Raw genomic sequence first — 21,948 nt, forward strand, 5'->3', positions numbered from 1 at the left:
ACAAAAATATTTTTTTTATGGGTTTAGCTGATGTGAATGTCACAATATAGTTCAAAGATTGCATGGGAATACAAAGACTAACCTGTACAGGTAGTGCTTTCTCTAGAGCTGGAAAATAAAGGGAGGAATAAAGGGCAGTGGGAAAGACATGTCATTCACAAGCCTGATTTTTGAGCAGAAGAAACACTTAAGCTTCCATTTTTGTTCACCTAACACCTTCCCTGAGCTGTACCTTAAAAGATATTTTTTTTCAGGAAAAAAGATTTTTATATGATTAACAGTACCTGTTTCTTTCCTAAATAGTCCTCACATGAGAGTGTACCCTTTCCAGCCTGACATATCCTGCCCACAGATATTTCTTTTTTTTAACAAAAAGAAGATTTTCTGCAAAATATCTACTGAAAATTGGTAGCAGCGTGAGTTGATACTGGACAATACACAGGACTTGTGTTCTCGAGAGTGAGAATTATTCAAATGTCCGACAGTCAGTTTGGCTTCAGGCAGAAAAAGATAACAGAAACTCTGTTATTTTTCTCTGAATATTGAGATGCAGAAAAAGAACCTTCTGTGACACCTTGTTCAACCAATCTGTCTTTCACTGCATGAAATTCCATGTCAGTATTAGCAGGGAACTGTTATGAAATATAATTGCTTTGCATTCCCATCACTAAATATGGACAAGGCATTAGAGTGTAATGTTAAAAATAATGGAGAACCAGAGAGGGAGATGGGAAGACAAGAAAAGTAAGTAATAAAACAAGATGTGGAGAAAGCAAAGGTCTAAGTTTTCTTAAAGCTAAATTGATCTGAAAAGAAAGAAGCAGCTTTATTGTACACATACATTCATGAAAATAATAAGAAATATTTATCTGTATATAGAAAAGATGAGAAAAGAAGTAGAGTCTAGTGTACAGGTTGGCTTCTGGAGTAGCAGTCAAGAGTTCTATTTTTGGCATTTTATTCATCTGCACGTTTTTTTTCCTAGCACTTTTGCTAGGTGGTAAGATTTCTGCAGCAGATTAGTAGATGCAAAAGCCTTATGATTTACAGAGCAGCTGCACAACTGCCAGTTCTCACCTGGGATGCACAGCTATGCTGTAGTTATTTTAGAAATGATAATGTCTTCTTGCACAGTTTGCTTAAGCTCAGTCTCAGTTATGTGATATACACATATAACCACACAGCACAAATACCATAACTATCATTACTTTCTTTGACTATCAGGATCCCTTCATCAATTAGAGTGTGCAATGATATCTCAATTTTTATGTCAAGAAGTCACAGTTATTTCAGAGGCATTCATAATACGAAAGGAATTTAAACACCCCCTTCAAGACTCCTTATCTTTTTCCAGGATGATTTTTTTTTCTTTTTTTTTTTCTCTTTTTTTTTTTTTTTGTGTGTGTGTGTGTTACCAGCCTATCTGTGAGGCTTTGGCAAGATCGTTCTGGATGTTCTCTCTCTCTCTCTCTTTTTTTTTTTTTTTTTTTTTTCTAATCTTGAGTACTGTGAATAACATTGAGTCATCTGCAAGCATGCCCAGTTCTCTGGGTTTTCTTACTTTTTCTATTTGTTCATTATTAATTGAATCTGAAGGCTGGGATTCAAATCACCTCATTTTTCAGGTTTACAATACACAGGTTTAAATCTGAGTCAGTGTCCCGAAGCTTCCTTTGCAGTCTATGGAAAGAAATAAGCAGTTGTATGACATGATTCATCTTCCCTTAACTAGATTTGTGAAACAGGTCAGATGAATCATATGATAGAAGCCCTCGACAGTCCTAAGCCTGCTTAAGCATGAAAGAGGGGCAGCCCAGTGTCAGATCTGGACGAAAGGCAAAATCAAACCTGTATATCCTGATTCTCAAAGAAAAAGATGACAGCAATGCTGCACAAGGTGATTTATGTTCCGTTATCATAACCAAAATAATTTCTCAGGTACAGGTTGGCGTGAGCTGGCTCAAAGAGTTACACCAACATACCTGTGTGGAAGGAGTGAATAAAATATTATGAAGAAAAAGGCAACTATCAAGATTGATAGGCCTTTTTATTTTTGTCCTGGCTTCTTTCATATGCATCTCTGCGTCCTTCTGCAAAGCCTTGAAATTATACAAGTAGTTCAATTTTTCAATTTTTAGGCTTTGCAACTCAAGATGCATTGAAAACATGCAAGCTCACAGCTGAGAAATTTGAAAGGAATGATGACTCCAGTTTAAATCAGTTGAAGATCTGACATCTTTTCTAGGAACACTCTCACTCCCGGCTTGCTGTGAAATACGTTTTCATTTTGTCATGTTGCAAAAGCTTTGCTGACTTGATCTTACTTCATAATATACACTGCAGAAAATGCTTTCTTTCCATTAAAATTCTTTAAGTGGTCAAGACAATTCCATGTTTCTATGGTCTTATAGGACTTGTGGCACATTTTGGGGAGGAATACATGGGTATTTTACATGTAAAATAAAAAAATTTCCACAGCTCATTTCTTTTATATTTACAATAACCATTTCTTTTAATTTGTATATTTTGAGCTTCACATAATCATGAGGAACAAAAAATATCACTGTGAAAACATCATTTTTTCTCTTCCCTATTCCTTTTTGGGCAAATAACTCTGTATTACATCTAAAAAGTTCTTCACTTGAGTTTCATTCCTGATAGAATGTGTCAATATGAGGACACAATAAAGTGTGTTTTATGTAGGTGCCGTGTATTTTGAGGTTTAAAATGAGATATAAACCATGGCCTAGGACTAATGCACTGTAGGAAGTTAATGTCATCTGAGAAGGAAAAGCAAAATACCTGCAATTTACTAAATACAGTGATGGAAAGCATCAACATTCAGTCTAAAAATCTTTTTTTACCACAGAACAAGAGGAAAAAAAATCTGAAAATGTATCTATTAACAATGAGGGCACTCTAAATTGTCTTCTGTCTATAAATAATGAATCTTCAGATGCTCACTGTGAGCTCTATTGTCCCCATGAGGCACACGGCATTTATCTGAATTTGTTGTGTGTAGCCTCTGGTCTCATGGGGGTAGCAAACTAAGGTATGAAGCAGTGTTGCCTTCCTTAGTCTTTGAAAAGAGATTTGAGAAGAGTCTCCACTGCAATGTATTTTTGTGCCAAATAGCAGCTCCAGAGTGAGACTGATGTGGCCTCATTGTCTTCCCTCCACTTCTCCCGAGGTTCTGATGGGCCTATGAAGTTGCCAAAATTCTATTTGCTTTCAACCTTCACAAAGCACGCCAGCTGATACTAGAAAGGATGGCAGAAAAGGTCTCCAAAGCAGTCGCTCAATGGAGTGTGAGCCTTCCTACAACAGCAAGTGAGGATGTCAGAAGACTTCAGCAAGAAACCTGGGTGATGAGCATTTAAACCTATGAGGAGAGAAAGAGAGATGACATCTGGTTTCCAGCAGAAGTGAGAAAACTGTGCATATATGTAGTATATTTGCTATTCTAAAAAAAATGATGCCTCCACAGTCAATAATCTGATGGAAATTTTACCCCCTAGAAAGCGAGATAACCGCTCTTAAGAGTTAACTACGGTCTGTTGCTGCTATTTACTTAACTTACACTTTTGAGAAGTTGGTGGCAGTGTATTTCTTTATCTTTTCAAGCTCTGTCCCTCCTGAACAGAAAATAAAAAATACAGAAAAGGACAATTTACATATTGGGAAATTCCTGTGTATGCTATGTGCACAATGTAGGAATTCTGCTAAAATGATAGGATATTTAAATAACATCCCACCTTGTGGTACAAATAGATAGCAAAGTCACATTCAAGCACTTCTGGTGATTTGTATGAACTGCATCCTTTCTATACTATGGCTATGTCACAGTGCTCTGGGAAGGTACACAGTGACCAGTGAATCCATCCATGGATGCTCTTTTAATGATCTACTATTTTGGCAGCAAGGGGAGCAGCTGGTAGTGGTGGAACTGAAAACACCATTCTCACTCTGTAATTTTGCTGATTTTGATTAATCAATACCAAAGAACAACTGCAGAATTTAACAAGTTAAAAGGGCCAGTGGATGGATCACGTACTTTTCGTATGGAAGGTGAAAGTGGCTAAGCCATATTGCTTCATTTTTGAGAGAGAATTTCTTTTTTATGTTACTTGCTATATCTGAAAGAAAATCTCAAAAAATTTTACTACAAGTTGTCACTCTCCCCCCCACCCCTTTCTCTTGGTACAATAGGTTAAATAGTAGTAAGTTCTGTGATTCTGTAATTCTGTAAAGCAATAATAATAGGTTCTGTGATTCTGTAAAGCAACATGGTTAAGAAATGACGCTATTAAATGCTTTTTTCAATTGCTCTTTGAGCAGACAATATTCAAACCATCCTGAGGAAAACAAGCATGAACTTCTAATGTCTGTGAATTTCTATTTATGTATTGAACACCAATACAGCTCTTTTTTTTCACTGAATGGGCTGGAGAATGACCAGGCTATTCACAAGGGCTAACATTTGGCACCAGAAGTTAATCTGTTTAGACTGCCTTAGTGGCACTGGAATGGATGACTCAGAAGAGAAGCTGAATGTAGGTGTTCTCATTTGCCTTCTGGAAGACTGTAGAGAAACTTATTTAACTTGAATTGTGAGTGTGTCATTTAATTACCTTACCTAGACTGTATGTTCTTTAAATATGCTCACAATTTTGATCCATGATGCCGCACTTACACACTTTGCCATATGGATGTACTTTATCCCTCCTTTTCTTTTAATAGCAAATCATAGGCATCTACTTAAACAGTAAATCTATACTACAGTTATCCATGGTTTACTGTTTCTATTAGCAGTCTGTAAAAGACCAGTGTTTTGAAAAAATACCATAAAATTATTCAGACTAATAGAGGACAGAGGAGAAGACTGGGGAGTGGCTTGTAGGGTACCCAATGAAAGGAACAGCCAACATTTTTGTCCAGATAGGCACATATTTAAAATAGTTTTCAGAATTAGAGGCCAAAGTTCTGAAGACTGTTGCCATGACCACAGCTGAAATCAAGATGTCATAAGTGTCATTGCATGCACTTGGATTTTCTATGTGTTAATTTCTGTAATATTTAATTCCTGCGAATCTTGGATGCTTACTCAGAATGGGAGTGATTCTAAAGTGCATGTAGTGTACAGGCCAGAAAGGTCATCAAGTGCACAAGTTTGAGAGCAGGAGCATAGCATGAATAGAAAATGCTGTGTTTACTACATTTACAGTGAGTATCTCTCATTGTGCTCAATGTGCAGTTTGATGGTACATGCCTTATTTGCCTTTTTTTTCCTAACAATTCCTTTAAAGTAAGCATTCTGTAGTCTTTATCATCATACACATCTATGAGCAGAACACTGTATTAGCCCTGGTCTGTGCAGAAAAATTCTTTTGACAGGAGTCATGGTCTGTCAACAGGGGCTTGTGTGCTTCCACTGATACCCATTTTGTATACTGATAAACCTCAGGTTTGTGTTAGCTGAGTAGAACTACCATTGCATTTTCCACTTACAGCATTATCACGTAACTAATGCCTGGTTTCTGACTAGAGTCTTGAGCTCAGCTGGCCAGAATTTCCACCTAGCCAGAAGTTCATTCTCCTCTCTTGGCAGCCCAGTTTTGATTTAGAATAGCCTTTCTTTGGCTGGAAGGCATGTGTAAGCAAATAAGCACAGCTTGTTCAGAAAGATGAGTTGATTCTGGTACTCCTTACACTTTCGGAAGAGGAGGACCACAGTACTTTAGGGAAGAAGAAGGGAGAATACTAAGCTTATTCCTGAAGAGTGGACCAGCTAAAGCCACAGTTTATCAGTGCCAGCAAAGATAGTGCAGTGAGAAAAGGGAAGGAAGCTCCAGTCAGTGCTGCTTTATGTCTTCTCCTCCTCCTGATTCATACTTTTCCTCTCCCAACAATCTTGCACTTCTATGTCAACCTACCATGTTTCTGACAAAGCTTCTCTAGCTTTGCTCTGCAGCATCTGTTGATGGCAGTAATTAGGGAATATTTGCCTCATTAAGAGTGGTTTCTGCTAAACATCTTTTGAGCCTACCAGTGCCCAAAAGTATGACCAGTTCTTTCAAGAACAGAATAAATTCTCTCCTTGCTGCTGTGCAGGTGCCAAAGTATAACTTTGTGAGGCAGAAGAGCAGATGAGAGGCTGAATTTCTCGATGCTCCCCATGTGGATATGGCAGACAGAGAACAATGTCTGTATGGAGCTCTGGGACAGGTTTCTGAGCTTGAATATGTAACTGCTGAGCACCACTTTTGATGATCTTTTCTAGGAAGCAACTCTTGGATCTTGATGGAGAAGTAACTTCCTGCTGATATCCTCAGAAACTGGATAGAGGAGTGGCAGAGCAGAAAAGGAAAAACAGTCTCTATTATTCTATTACTCCTTTTGTAATGAACTATGAAGTCTCAGCTCCCTGGTACAGTGGGAAGAGTGCAGCTTTCTCCAGAATGTAGATTGTGCTTCTCTTTTTAGTATTAACAAAGAAAATCAAAGCATGGTTGAAAACTGCTTTGATATTTAGTAATAAAGGAAAGTTGATTTTAACTTCTGATTTCTAGTGGAGCTGTCCATAAGCTGATGGTTAGAAATAAATGCAGAAAAATTAGTAATGGCCAGGTGGCCTCCATCTTAATCTGATCTAAATCAAAATGACATAGTCTTTGTGGGAGCCCCAACACTGCATTTTTCCAGTGTTCAGCTAATCAATGAATATCTCAGAAGTTTATGGTTACTGATCATTCACTGCAATCTATGTCCATTCTTTTTGTTTCCATGTTTTCCTTCTGCAGTAGACCAAAGGGTCTGTTTCATGCTTTTTATGTCACTGTAGTACAGACACAGAAAAAATATGCAACAAGAGACAAGTATGCTGGCATGGAAAGTAAATGAAGCGAACCCTAGATGTCCAAAAAAGATGTACTAATAATGTAGAGAAGCAGTCAAATGGAAATGCAGTGTGGGAAGTTGACCCCAGTGAGGGAGCGTGGAGGAGTCTGAGAACTCAATGTCTGTCAGACTCTCATAGTGCTGGGGCTCCTGGCTCCCAAGGGTTTGTGGTATCAGAAAACTCTCCAAGAACCTGTCCATCATGTCCTCTGACTTCAGTAAACATAATTAGGTGAGGTGAGGGTGCCCAGTGTTGGAACAGGCCCTGAAGGTTACAGGGGCTTGGTAGTGTCATCTGCTGTGGGCCTCGCAGAGGACTGATTTGCTGTTATTGAGGAGCAGCCAGAAATACAGTCTACCAGCTTGCACATTGCTGCAAAAAAATGCTACAGTAGGGTAAATATATGAGTAAAAGAAAGCAACTGGGCAATGTAGTAACTGTAGTATGGTGTAGTATCAACATATACATATCTATTCATATGTATTTAACACTTAAGTAACTCTAGCCATCTTTTGGAGAATTATGTTCCGTTTACTTTTTATTAGCTAATAAATTTATGACAACTGCGTCCTCAAATTACAGTAAACTCTTTTTAAGTCTTAAAGATTTTAGCCAGCATCTGACAAAGATGTAGTTGCTTTCTTTCATTCAAATGGTTAGTGAGATAAGAACAAGAGACATATCCTCTAGAGGGAAGAAATATTGGCATGTCTGTCATTCTAGAAGTACCTGAAAGCAAGGGAAGAAATAGAAGAAGGAAGGAGAAAATAGTATAAGTTAGAAATTAGAGTATTTCCATAGCTTTAGCTGTGGATATTCTCTGTGTAGATTCTATTCCTAATTTTTATTCATAAAGACATACAGCAAAGCAAAAGAATCAGTTAGTTTTAAAAAAATTATAATATTATACTCAAAAGCAAAATGATCATTATTTTCAGTTAATAGGTACATGAATAATTTGAAGTCTAGTGGTAGACAAACAGAAGAAATAGTTTGTCTAAATATTAACCTTGTTATGTGTTCAGTTTTCATGCTGTTACTGTATATCTTTACTTTTTTTGCTCACACCTTCTCTACATAGAAAACTTATTGCTGTCATTGTTCCTGAAAAGTTGTTTGAGACACATTGCTAGTTAAAGTTCAAATTTGATCCTATATTTACACAATTAAGTGCTGGCCTTTATTAAAAAATATTAAGAAAAAATTACTTGGCTAGTAAATTTGTCCAAGCTTTAGAATATCCTGACAACTGACCATTGACTTTACCTTCTTATTCTTTGCTATGCTATAAAAAAAAAAAAAAAAATCCCTCAGACTGTGAGACAAAGAAGAAATTCAGTATCTGTTCACAGCCCTGCAACTGATTCAACACATGACTTGGAGCCATTTTTCCGTCAATCTCACTGGAATGAAATAGCATCTGAGTCAGTAAGCAGTGAAACCACCTACCTGGTGAAGCATGACACATGAATAAGCATGAATAATGACTTTAACCATTAATATTTCTGCCTCGTAAGCAAAAAGAGAAGTTTTGGTTTTGATTTGTTTGTTTTTTCTTTACAAAGCATATTCTGATCTTTTGATGAAAATGCTTTTCAAATACTGAACATGATGACAATATGACTTCCAAGCAAGTAAATAAGCTTAGTAATGATAGTATAGCCACAGTATGCCATTGGTCTAGGCACAATACAGTCATGACCAAAGACAGTGTTTGCCCTGCAAAACTACAGAATTAAGGGATGGGAGAAAGTACTGGTCAGCATTAAAAGCACTTGTCTTGCCACACTAGCTGCCTAACCATAGTCTAAATTGCTGCAGGCATTGCAGAAAAGGACAATTTTGAGGTGAGATGAGAGGAGAGATTAAAATTTAGCTTAGTGAATGTCTGCAGGGAACTGCTTTCCTTGCACTTAGTGGCATTAGCAAAATCCGGGAGAGTGAATAACGCTGCCACAGTCCTCACAGGTGCTGTAGAAGTGGCTGGATCCTGCACAGGGCCACAAAATGCTGGTGATGACAGAAGTCCCCTGTCCTTGGTACCTGGATGATTATTTTTGTATTAAGAGGGACTTATCCATTGGAGGTGTGAGTTGCTGCCTGTTAAGGAGCTGATCTTCCTTTTCTAATCTCTTTCTTGACTGATCTGCCTGAAGAAATAGAGCAACAACAGATTCAGCATAAGGATTCACAGAGATCTCTGATCCATTCGTTGTTGCATTAGTTACTAATAAGTTAGTATAACCAGGTTTTGTGTATTTGAGCAATTACAGTATCATTCATGTGATTTTTTGTGGCTGCTGGGCCACAAGAAGAATGACCTAAATACCTTTATCTTTATCAGGAGTTTTGCAATTTCTTATCACTTCCAGATGCAGTACATCAGTTAAATTAAAAAAAATTGCAGATCTCCTACAGGTCTGTACGGAGCTCAAGAAATTGTCCAGTCTTATCCATCTGTAAATGTTGTTGAAATGGTACGAGTTTACAGCCATTTAGAAACCAATGCATTGTCTTCAAACTTTTTTTTAAAAAATGGAGCCTCTTTCTTGTTTATTGAAAATGCTATGCTACTAGATAATTTATATAAATTCACTGAGACAACCTCAATGGACTAATATTGTCTGTAAGCTCTGTACTGCATACAACTGAAGGAAATGTCCTCCTATAAAGGACTGTAATAAGAGCTGAGATCGTCTTGTGCTACGGAGCTTGCTGTTGTTCAGTGCAGGCCTTGCAAAAGTCCTATTGCAAAGACCTGCTGTAAAGAGGCATTATACGTGTGGCTTGCAGGCTCGGCTGTGATGAAGTCGAATAGTTTGGTGGGCGCGCTGACAGAGAGGGGAAATCAGTAATGGAAAAGGTGTCTTAGTGTAGCCTGTTTACTAAGTAGTTTAATGCTTTTACCAGACAACTGGTGAAACAATACCATGAAAGTTAGGGAGTGAAAACCGAACAACTGAGATGAGGAAAATTTTCAAATATGATGAGTTTAAAACTCTTGAGCGTTATAAGTAATTTTTAACTTTTTAAATTAATTTTTTTTGAGTTCCGGTACGAGTCTATGACTAACTAATGCTTTGAATGATGTTTTTGTTAGACATCCATATTCTTATGAAAGAAACATATTAGTGTTAAATGTACTTTGAAATATTGAGCAGATAATCTCGAAAACACATAGGGAGGTATATCTGGCATCAGAGCAACAGGGAAACATTTTTTTGCCCAACATGGCCCCGTTTTACTTCCAGCTGCCATGTCTTGTTCATCTCAACATTGGAGAGCTGCAGCCCTTTTTCCTAAGTGGCAGTGACAGAAACAACCAGTGAGACTTGGACATATTTGCCCTTTTGATACCCATGTTCACCCCCCGACAGTAGCATTCCTCATATTTATGGTGTGAAAAAATGAATAGCTTGAAGATGAAAGGAAAGGAAAGGAAGGAAGAGAAAAAAAGAAGGAACCTTGTGAGGCCAGCCAGCCTCACCTGTAATTTTCAAAAGCACTGTTTATTTTTAAAATCTTTACTTTCTCAGTGACATTATCACAAGGCTCCTTATTGATGTATATAAGTGTATTTTTGTATCACTGTAAATGATCTAACTCTGTTTTGGTTTTGTTCATCTCCTCTTGTTTCCCAGTGGAGTTTTTATACTGTGATTTGGCTTCCATGAAGTCCATACGGCAATTTGTGCAGCGGTTTAGAGCAAAGAATTGTCCACTCCATCTCCTGGTGAATAATGGTAAGTTCTATTTTTTTATTCATATATCTGTAGGGGAAGATGTTGAAAAACTGGGCTCTTGCCTGTTACTTCACATTTAAGAGAAATTATCTGAACCAATCTATCCAACAGGATACAATATTAATACAAACAGGGAAGTCATTTTAAGAGTTAAATTGCATTTCATGAGAGATGGTGGTCAGCTGACTGGACTCAACACTTCAGTGCTACCCCTTCTCATGTTGTTACCACAAGTCTTGTTCCTTAGCTCATCAACACTAAAAATCATGTGATTAAACAAAAGTTGGAGCATACCTTAAAAAAAAAAAAAGCTGTAGAAAAGCATCCCCTTTACTTTCTCTCCCCTAATATTCTCTCTGTACAAACACAGACGTTTGCCATGGCTGTATGGTGGGCTGGATTGGGAGGTTTAGTCCAAGTGGAATGTAATCTAGCAAATTATCCAGCTGGCTCAAGGCAGTGACGGCTTAGACCATGGTGTCACTGAAAAGTTATCCATAAAGCTGTCCCCTCAATGGCTGGAGATCATATTAAAAGGACAACATTTCTCTTGCATTCATGCAATTGTCAAATGAAGCTTGTTGTTCTCAAGGGATTTAAACTTTTATTATTCATATACTTGCCGTCTAATTATGTTTTACAGCCATAATATTTTTGGAAACAAGCCTATTCGGTTACTTTCCTCCAAAAAGCCCCTCATGCTCTGCGTGCACTTTTCTAAAGGGGAATTTTCACTTGTGCATTTAAGTAAGGGAAAAACCTGCCAGCAACAGTTCAGCTTCTTTTTGACACTTTCTGCTGTCATATGCGGATGTTCTCATTTTTCCAATTATTTGCATGTATTTTTACTCAGACATCGCAAAGAAGCCTTTCTCTTTCCCTGTGCACCCTTCTATCCCAATGAAAGCAAATGTGCTGCAAATAAATGATTTTTCTACATGTATTGATGCCTTGAAGAGCTCTCAGTAACACAAGCAAATATTGCAATAAAAATTCAAGTGCTTTATTTCCTGATTGATATGAAACATTCATGAAATGTTCAATTAAATGTTCATTTTTATTTGATTAGCCAAAGTAGCCCATCATTATTATTTTATTGTGCAATAATTAAAGATAGTGGATATTTAATCCTGGATGAAAAGTCTTTCTAGCTTAACCTGTCTGCTTTTAAAGATATAAAGCTCAGCGTTTGCACAGATGGGAGCAAAACTGCATTTTGAGCAAATGGCATTTTGCGAAGCACACAGATTGGAGAGCTCGGCCCAGGGTCTCACTGCCCACGGCAGGCAGCTCCACCCTCCGCCGATCGCGTGCGTGAGCCGAGCTGGGTGCTGGGGCCCCGGGGTGAGGTGGGGGGGAGCGCTCGGGGCAGGCAGTGGTGGTGCTTCCTCCCCGGGGGCTCCCCGGGGACAGCGGCGCGGTGGGGAAGCCCTCTCGAGCGAAGGACGAGCTGCTGCCGTCGCCGCTGCCTGGGCAGGAAGGATGACAATCTCGCGTGGTGATAGTGCGTGCACTCACTTCCCAAAATACAAAGCTGAGGGCATGAACTGGGGAAAAATATGCCACCAAAAAGCCCACCCCAGGACTGAGCTCATCAACACGCTCTTGTGGGAAGAGTGTTTACACATGGCAGTGCTTGGCTTGGTATCGTGCTTGCTTTTATCTCATTAGAGAAGGAAGCACAGCACTGTTTAAAGACCCAGCTCAAAATATTGCTTTAGGAAATAGATAGCAAAGGTCAGGGTTTTAAAGCTGTTTTTTATTTTCTGATTGGCCGCATGTGGGATGCAGAGACTTGGCTATTGCAGCTAAGTACATCTTAAACAAGAAATAAAGTTATATAAGAAAAAATTCCGTTAGGTGCTTGATGTGATAAAAGACCAAAGAGCCTAGGCCCAAAGCCTCATTTGAGAAAGAAGCTTGAATCTAATATTTGCCTGTATGAGTCTACATTTTTTACCCACATGAAAAGCACTTGATTTCACTCATACGTCATTACCAAATACTTGTAACTGGCAAGATAAATCAGTTATTTGAGAAAATCCTTACAGAAACTACAATGTAATGAATGATTCAGCTTTGCTTTTTACTGAAACTGTAGCAAAATCACAGAAGTAATCATATCCAAAGCTGCTGTAGAGACTCCCTTGTAATTAGGTTAGTCTCTGACCTTTACCTGACAAGTCACCAGCCTCCACAACTAAAAGCTTTTCCCCTTTTTGTCTCTTTTTTTAAATCTGTAGTATTTAGTTTTTTGTTGCTGGTTCTTCAGTAAAAGCCAATGTGCTTTCTCAGTATAAGAAAAGAAAATAAACTTATTTGATGAAGGAGTAATGGCCTGATCCAAAAACCTTTGAACAGCTTCTACTGGCCTTACATCAGTATTGAGCGCAAACAAGATAAATGTTGATGTTTGGTAGCTAACTGGTAGGCTTCCCCCTTTCCCCCCCTCCCCCGTTTTTCCTATTGATTTGTTCACTGTTAAATGATGCACTTAGGAAAAAGATTAATTCCATTGTGGACTGCAAGGCTGTAGGGACTACTCAGTCAAAAGCCTCCTGGCACTGCCTCCACTACTCCCTCCCGCAGGTACAGGCATAGGTCCCTAGAAGAGGCCAGCACTTGCAATAGTTAAATATTTTATGGCGATGGGTTGCTGGCAGGTTATCAGTGAGTGTGTATACTCTCTGACACAAAAGTTTGTTGTCAATAGTGAAGCCTTTTGCATGACTGTTAAATGGCTTGGAGGGAAATTTCTTATCACGACCCAGTTCCTTTTCTTATGTCTCAATGTACATAGCTAGAATAATAAGTTGCTTAATATCACCTAGTACTTTGTTATTTTTTACAGGTCTTGAAACTCTAGAGTTCTTGATATGGTCAAGGTTTCTGTTTTGTTCTGTTTTGTTTTCTGGCATATGGAAAGGAGCCTGCTAGCCTATGCAAAATGCTCTTGTAGGCTTTCATATGCTTTTAAGAGTCTGACTCAAAGTCTGATAAGGCTAATGGAAAGTTTCCTTTAGGTTTTGGAAATGGGGTTTTGTGTGGCCCCCATGACTTCTGAATCAAACCATGACAATCTAGTAAGAATTTCCTCTCCACCTTCACAGGATCAGGCACTTTATTATCAAGGACTATACCTTCCTCCTACATTTAATGTGAAAATGTTATGCCAAGAACAATTGCATTGAATTTCTTTTCATGACGCAATAGTATTACTCAATTTCTTCAAATTAAAATCTTTTAAATTAGTCAATATAATCACATCTATACAAAGTGATCTGTCTACATCTTATCTTCGTGAATATGTGTACTGAATGTACGAGTTCGGTGATATTTGGTGTTCCTTGTGTGAGCCTAATAACCAGCCCAATGTTTCCATGTGAATAGCGGAAAGTTCTGACATAATATAGTGATGCAAACTGTGAAATTATCATTGAAATATTATTGAAGACAGCGGCGGATTGGGTGTGAGTTGCCAGGTTAGGTAAATAATCAAAGTCTGACCTAAGATCATTACAAATTCATCAATGTCCCAGGTCAGCTGTGTTTTTTAAAAAAATTTATTTGTTGCCCATAACTTGCCTGTTTCAGGGATCTAGTTGGAAGTTAATTTAATAAAAAAACCTATTAGTTATGAACTATTCTTCTGGAGCTAGACATACAGATTCCACAGGAAATTCAGTAAGGTTTAGGAATCTAACTACTTTGTGTACCTCGAGAAATCTGTGTGAACATTTAGGGCCTTCAAACTGGAGACAAGTACACTTTGGTCACCTCCTCTCTTTTTGTTATAGTTGATTTTAGCATTTATATTTAACTTTATAATTTGAAAGGAAATATTTGGTTGAATGCACATGATTTCAGCTGACAAGTGTAGGCCTGTTGTTTCATTGCTGTGCTTTCTGCATCTGTAATGTATACTCTTAGCTCTTGATTTTTAAAATAAACAAAACTTATTAAAGATGCAAATAGGATATTGCATAAACATTTTTGAAAAATATAATGTGTTAATGGTACAAAGGGGAAAAAAGCTTATGACACAAAAAAGTAATGTATTTCTCTGAAAAAGAAAAAAAAAGAAAAAATCTAAATAGTCTCACTATAAGCCAGAAAAAGGTAGGTGTAGTAGAAATGGATTAGAATACTTAAGTTGACAAAAGATCAGAAAAATGTGCCTTCTAGGCCAATAATTAGCTATTGGGTATCTTTTTTTTTTATTTTTACTTTTGAAAAGTATGGTATCTTTATACAATTGAAAAGAATTTAGTATATTACAGTATCTATAGTAGTGTAATTATTTAATGAATTCATAAAGATAGTATCACTGTTAAGATGTGACCTAAAAGTCTACTATCCTCTCAAGGTTGCCAAAGCGAAAGAGATCCCATGAGCTGTAGTTACTGTTTCACACTGGAGAGATTTTTTTTTTCCAATCTGAAGTCAGTCATTTTCTTTTGTATGCTAGAAATGTTTATATTTTATACATTTCTACTTACACATTTTTGCAATATTTACTGATCTTAAATCCAGCAGAGCTAATACCAAAATCACAACATCCTTAGTGATAATAAAGTATCTACAAATACCAAACATACCTCGTCTAATTCATTAAGAGTTTGAAACACCAACTACCTTCTCTGTTGCAGTTCATAGAATGATTTGTCCTTTTGGCTACAGCTTAGGAAAGGGGGGAAGAGATAACTACAATGATATTTAGTATATTCCTTGGCATGTGCGCACACAAAAAAATAACTTAGGAGATTTCAGTATATTATTAGCCTATTGTAGGTGGATTGCAGTTAATATATTTCAGATTCAAGCCTATCTAAACCATTTAAAAATCCATCATTCTAAACTGATGCCTGATTCAGAGGCATCAGAGTTCATATTCCACATTTTGTAGGTCATCTGAGATCTCAGTCTCTTGATAGAGTGAATGAGTGTCTATAAGCTTTCTTGTTTAGTTCCTATGGCATACCAGTAGTTAAGTATGTGAAGTATATATATTCCTTTGTGTTACTTACGCGTAGTTCAGCCATGGGCAGTTCAGGCATAAACTTTTGCACAGACCTGTTCAAGTAGTCCCTTGGATACTGTCATGGTTGATCGCATATTCAAAATTTTTTTGTGTGTTTGAGTATTTGTAGGCCAAATCTTACAAAGAAATGTGAGATATGATGGGTGGGAACAAGTGGATGTATCAAATACAAGCAGTTTTATGTCTGTGTACCCATTCATAGCTATTACTGCTTAGTTAGGTTAATAGTAACTTACATTATATAGTTGAATCCAGAAAAGATCTTGTCCCATTGTTTGATGTTAGAATCAGCTCCCTCCTCTATAATAGCTACAGTCTTGACAGACTATAAAATGAATAGAAAACAGGCAGACCATTAATTAATGGAAATTCATTGGAGAAGGCTTTGAGGGGAATTTAGTGGGAAGTATTGCTATTGACCTCAGTGGAACTTGAATTTCATCAAAAATGCTTTTTCTCTAGTCATAGAGGAAAGCTTTGGTGAACTCAGCAACTGATATCTCATGAACTGATTACCACATCATCTTTCCTCTTTATACTTTCTTGATGACAAATTAGAGCAATTTGTAGGCAAAGCTGAAGTGGAAGAGGTCTGGAGGGAGAGGGAGAGAGGGGAACACAGAGAAGGGCAGAGAGTCCTTAACTTGTGTGTAAGTGGGTGATAGATTATAGACATCATGGGAGAGCTGGGCCTTGGAGAGATAATAACAACTAGAAAAGGTAATTTAAGGGATTTTAAAATGGATATTTTATGAATGATGGGCAAAAGGGCACTTGCATGTAATATTCTTTTGTTCTAAAATTAAGAGATACTCTCAGAGACAGATTTTTTTAGGAAGCTCAGTACATAACTAATGTCATTTAGCAAGATTTTTCAGAAGATGTTGTCTTTCTAGGGGAGGTTACTATAAATTATGAGTAGATTGGCTCATCACATACTACTCTCTAGAAGTTTTAGGCACTTTGGGTGTAGGAAGTAGTCTGGGTAAGTTTGTCAGACAGAGTGCCACACTACATCGCTAAGATGTGCAACACTGTTCAGAGCCATTGAGTACTGAGCAATCCAAATATTTCCTTAGTGCCCAGACTTTTAGCAGTAGTCATCATCCAGGACTTTTATTATAATTGAATAGCATTGTTGTCTACCAGAATGATATATATATTCTACATAGAGAAATCAGATTTATTATAAAATAGAATAACAAAATATATTAGAAGAGCAATTTTAGGCAAGTTTGGACTGTGAAACTATAAGAATTTCATTCATGAAAATCCTTTTTTTGATACTATCTTTGGCTTTCTAATTATTTCCAAAGCTTTTTCTCTGCCTATGTTATCAAATATTTTGTGAAACAGGAAATATCTCAGGCTCCACATGCTTCAGGTTCTTGACCCATTTGCTTTTATGTCCTGAATGTGAATTTTTTATCAGTGAAAGACAGATACAAAATTCAACTATTGATGGATTAGGAAAAACAACCTGCTCTACCAAAGTGTGGGAATTTGCCACTGGCTTTTCTGAGAGGCAGAAATAAGCCACAGTTTATTCTTACCTAATCCTCTCATAGATTTTAGGTAAAAGTTTTATTCTTTTTTTTTTTTTTTTTTTTTTTTGTACACCTTGCAAAACAAGATATTTTACTTCTAACAGAACTTTCTATTGAATGAAATAGCCATGACTGACTTTTCTATTATTTGATTGTGAGTGGGATACCTCATGGTTGTGCCTAATTCAAACAACAAAATAATGACAGACGGTAATTTAGGGAAAGTATATTTTTTTTACTGGCTAGACCTAATTATGAATGCTCTGTTTTAATATACATTAAAAATAAAACCTTGATTATGGATCGTATTTTCTTCTTTTAACTAACACATTTTCCAGAGAGCTAGCCTGTGCTTTATGTACTCACTATGTAGCAGTATAACATTGAATCAGAAAGTGAGGAATACTTTTCAAAGAAGCATTGCAGCCTTTTCAGATTTGAGCTGAATCTACCCTTGAATATGCATTGTCTGCAGTTTTTTTCTTTTTTCTTTCTCTCTCTCTCTCTCTCTTTTTTTTTTTTTAACTGCTAATAAACTTAGAACTTGTCTTCACTGAGAAGGTGCATTACTTTATCTCTGTTGGCACAACTAATACCATCCATTTCTCCCTAGTAGGCGTTATAGTTCGATCCAAGACAACTAGTAATAGACACTCAATTTTCGATTCCTTACTAGTTAGCAAAACTTTTAATGTTTGGGCTAAAAATTTCCATATCGAGTATCTACCTTAGGCTTTTTATTTATTTTTTGTAATGCCAGCTAAAAGAGATTATTTGTTTCCAAGAATGATAAGAAAAACTTTTTCTTTTTAGTATGTCAAAGATGATGGTGAATTTCCTTAAAAAGGCTCTAGTGTTATCATATTTTAGAATGGACTTGAATGTTAGCAAATGTTGCCTCCGTGTCAGAAGTGGATGAACCTTTTGCCACCTGTAGAATCTTCGCATTCTGGGTCAAGTCTGAAGCTCATTAAGCACTGCATTTACAAATAATCTTTTACATTTTAATAGCTGAAGGTTTTGCCTGTACCAGGCATGTCCTAACTCGGGACTGAACAAGTCTTGCCAGTGGAATCACAACCCTCAGCTGCTGCAGGAAATAGTGTGTGCAGGGAAAGGCATTGGCACTGGTGCTGTGGCCATTCCCTTGTGCTCTCCTTGGTTGCCACTGAGTTGCGGTGGAGATGAGCATCGTGGCTCGCCTCAGGACTCTCCATCACGCACATGGGGGACTTGGCTCCTCTCCCAATTCTGTGCCAAGTTTCTGTCCCATGAAAAACAGACTATTGAGTAGGAAGAGGTGGATGGGAGGTGATATACATCTGGATTTCACCTCAGTATAGACCTATGATCTGACTATGGAGCTGAGGTGTGATTTTAGCACTCTCAGGACCTAAATGTCTCACCACATGTGGCTGGTGGCCATGTTTCACTGGAAGTCCTGGCTTTTGCATTTTTAGACATAAGGACACAAGGACGTGGTAGTGTGGAAGATGAAGAAGTCTGCTTTGAATGCAGATGAGACGAGAGCAAAACTTCCAAGAGGGGTAGACTTGTACAAGAAGTCTGTGTGGGCAGAACTGAAATAGAAATGAGGCAATTGAGGATTTGAGGATTTAGAGCACTAAATGGTAATGAGGGAGAGACAGAAGAAGATTGATTATGCTATGAATGCAGGATAAATTCTTATTCGATATCAATAAATTCATAAGATAGAGCAAGTATGGGGGAGTTGAACTGGGTAGTGGGAGTGAAGAGAGGCATTACATGTGTTTGACCATAGGAGAGGTCTCCATCAGAGTTTTTAAAAGATTAGTCCCCAAATAATGCACAAGAATGTGAATTATCTTGAGGAGTGGATTCTCTGTTGTGCACAAACTGGATCAACCTTTTCTTGCAATTAGAGAATTCTTGGCTGATCCCTTATTTGTGGGTTTACTGATGTTTAGCGGAGAGAAGAATTCTTCCCTTCAGAGGGGATGTAGTGAGGATCTCCTCTGTCTAGTCACCGATTTTGACAAAACTCATAAAAGTTGCTTGGCATCTACCCCTGCATCACAATGTTTGAAACTAAACAGGGGATCCAGAAGCAGTTTCTGGGAGTCCCAGATCTTGGCTCTGTGAGAAAATGAGTCTAAAAAGTGAGGGAAGGGTGAGATGGGTGAGTGACTGGCAGATTCCTTCGGGATACCGTGGGAGATGTCACAAGATACATACACAAAGGAGCTAGAGTGGCTGGATAAGAAAATTAGGGACAACAAACTTATTGTTTGTAGGGAGATATGGAGGCGGATGTAACTGATATGCGTGGCTGGGGCTGAACCTCTCCCCTCCTTCCCTCACACAGTTTGTTCTCTGATAAGATCAGTGTCAGGTCACCTGATTTTGGAGATAGGGAAGGGAGTGCAATGCAGTTCCAAGTTTTGACGGGGAAGAGGCATGCTGTCCTTGGCTTTGGTGGAGACATGCCTTGCACTGGTGCATGGAGTTGGGGAATTGTCAGGAAGCCAGTGTGCTGAAATGGGAGCGCGCAGTGCACAACCCACTCGACAGGAGCTAGTGGGAACTTGCTCAGCCCTGGAACGGAGATTTGGGCAGATTCATGTGGAAGAAATTTGTTCAGAGAAGACGCAGGAGAATGGGAATTTGCTGCAGACGGCTTTTCTCCACAGCCCAGGACTTGGGTCCCAGCATTCTCCTGCTTTCGACGGCAGATTATGAAACCTATTTTCACTGTGTCCTGAACCCTGCAGAAAAGGTCTACACACAGGAGACTGTCCTGCTACTGAGCCAGCCAGACTGAGAGCAGTCCTGACTATCTGTCTGAGGGGTCGAATCCACTGATGTGGATTCTAGGTGTCGTCTGGTGTTATCATTATGCCATGTGACAAAATTCCTTACTTTTCTTTTGCTTCCCCCCAGATTGCTTTAGGAAACTACATATATTCAGAGCTCCGTCAGAAATTAAGAAGTGCAAGAATTAGAACAACCTACACAAGTCCCTCCAGTGAAATAGGAAATAGGACTGTATCATTAGAGACCTATATCATGCTTAATCTGTTTTTTAACTCTTTGAATTCTTACCTTTTCAGCTTTCGTGCGTTGTTAGCTAGGTTTCTATGTGTGGTTGTGTCTACACTCAGAATGCTTTTCTGGATACAGATGTACAGTATCAGCACAGTGCTTTGGACATAGTTATACAAACATATGTGCTTCCTAGTGGTATTGTAAATTCACCCATCTGCAGCCCAGATAAGACATGCTGGATATAGGTACAGAGCTATTCGCTTCTCTGTAGCTGTCCTTATTGAGGAGAGAAATAGGCTATGCTGTTATGTGGCTGGATAGATCCACTGATAGATCTTTTTGTTGGCATATGTGTGTGCAGAGTAGAACTATTTTGGAACTGTATTAAATGAGGTGGATTGCCCTGTGTGCCTGTATTCTTGTTGGAAAAAAACACGCTAGTAAGTGTATTGGCTACACCAGTATGAAGCTCATCTCTCAAAAAGGCTTTGCCCTTTCATGTGGAATCACTCTTTCTCTATGCTTTATCCCTCAGGAACTTTTTTGGTACAATACCTATCTCTTACTTATAAATAGCAAGCATTAGGTGAATGTGATCACATAGGTTCATCCCCTTCTCTGAAGGCATTACATGTAAATGTAAGTGTATGCAACTGACCTCTTGGACTGACTGCCCAGCCTTTGGCTTGCCAGGAATAAAAAGACTCATGTCTGAAACCTGCTCCATGAGCCTGGCTGAGAAGGAAGATATTTTAGTCTACACCTAGAAGAGAGATTTAAAATCTTTCCTAGGTTGTATTTGATTTATTTAAAGTGAGTTTGAAAGGAATACCTTTAAAAACTTCCAAGTCAACTCACTATAAATAAATCTAAATGAATGAAATACTTGTATTTTTAAAGCTCCTCAAACAAATTTTATAATAGAGTTGACTGATGTCTTGTGCAGTGGGAGGTACAGGAATTATAGCAATGTTTACTGTCAGCAGCAGTAGAGGCAGGCATAATACAAATTTTTCTATACAATCCTGTAAAAATACCTTATGTATGTATACAATATTTATGCCTGTCATAAACTTTAGTTATGCTGTGTGCAACATCAGATTCATTATGCTATTAAAATGCTATACGACTAATTCATTGATGGTTCCCCATAAAAAAGTTTCATTAGAAACTTTTATAGAAAATCGTGATAAATGTCTGATTACAAGGACAATTCTGTTGAAGTGCATTCGTTCACTGAGAGAAAATTATCCTCAATGTTCTCTAGTGAGTAGCCATCATAATAAGAACGGGAAAAAAGTTTTATGTAATTAAGTTCACTTAATGAAATGTATGCAATTTGAATATACTATAATACATATATGACTGCAGCACATTGGAATGTAGTATTATATCTACGATAAGAACGGTCTTCCAGAATAGTTAGGCTGCAAAATATTTTCCTTATTCTAATTTATTTCTAGTCTTGCAAGATCACACATTTCTGTGGCATCTAGGTAGCTTTTTGCATGCATACTCTCAGTTCCTTCTCTGAATATTTCAATAACAACAGCTAATCATTTGCAAAGCAAAAGCTCATAATCAGCTTACTTATTAATTCATTTTCTAGTGCCATGCTGATATCAGTGACGGCCTTTTAAACAAAGCTTCTGGAAACAATCCAGCTAAATCAGACAGGTGAACTTATAAGAG

General features: G+C 37.9%; 1 protein-coding gene across 1 annotated transcript in view; it reads left to right on the forward strand.

The window, feature by feature from the left end:
* The window catches only part of DHRSX (dehydrogenase/reductase X-linked), a 178,196-nt gene that overhangs the window by 104,744 nt on the left and 51,504 nt on the right, over positions 1-21,948 (forward strand). The window contains exon 4 of the mRNA XM_062601473.1: positions 10,540-10,641. Coding sequence (XP_062457457.1) covers positions 10,540-10,641 — 102 coding nt within the window. The remainder of the gene's footprint in view (positions 1-10,539; positions 10,642-21,948) is intronic.

Source organism: Rhea pennata, chromosome 1, assembly GCF_028389875.1.
Source record: "Rhea pennata isolate bPtePen1 chromosome 1, bPtePen1.pri, whole genome shotgun sequence".
Taxonomy (NCBI): Eukaryota; Metazoa; Chordata; class Aves; order Rheiformes; family Rheidae; genus Rhea; species Rhea pennata.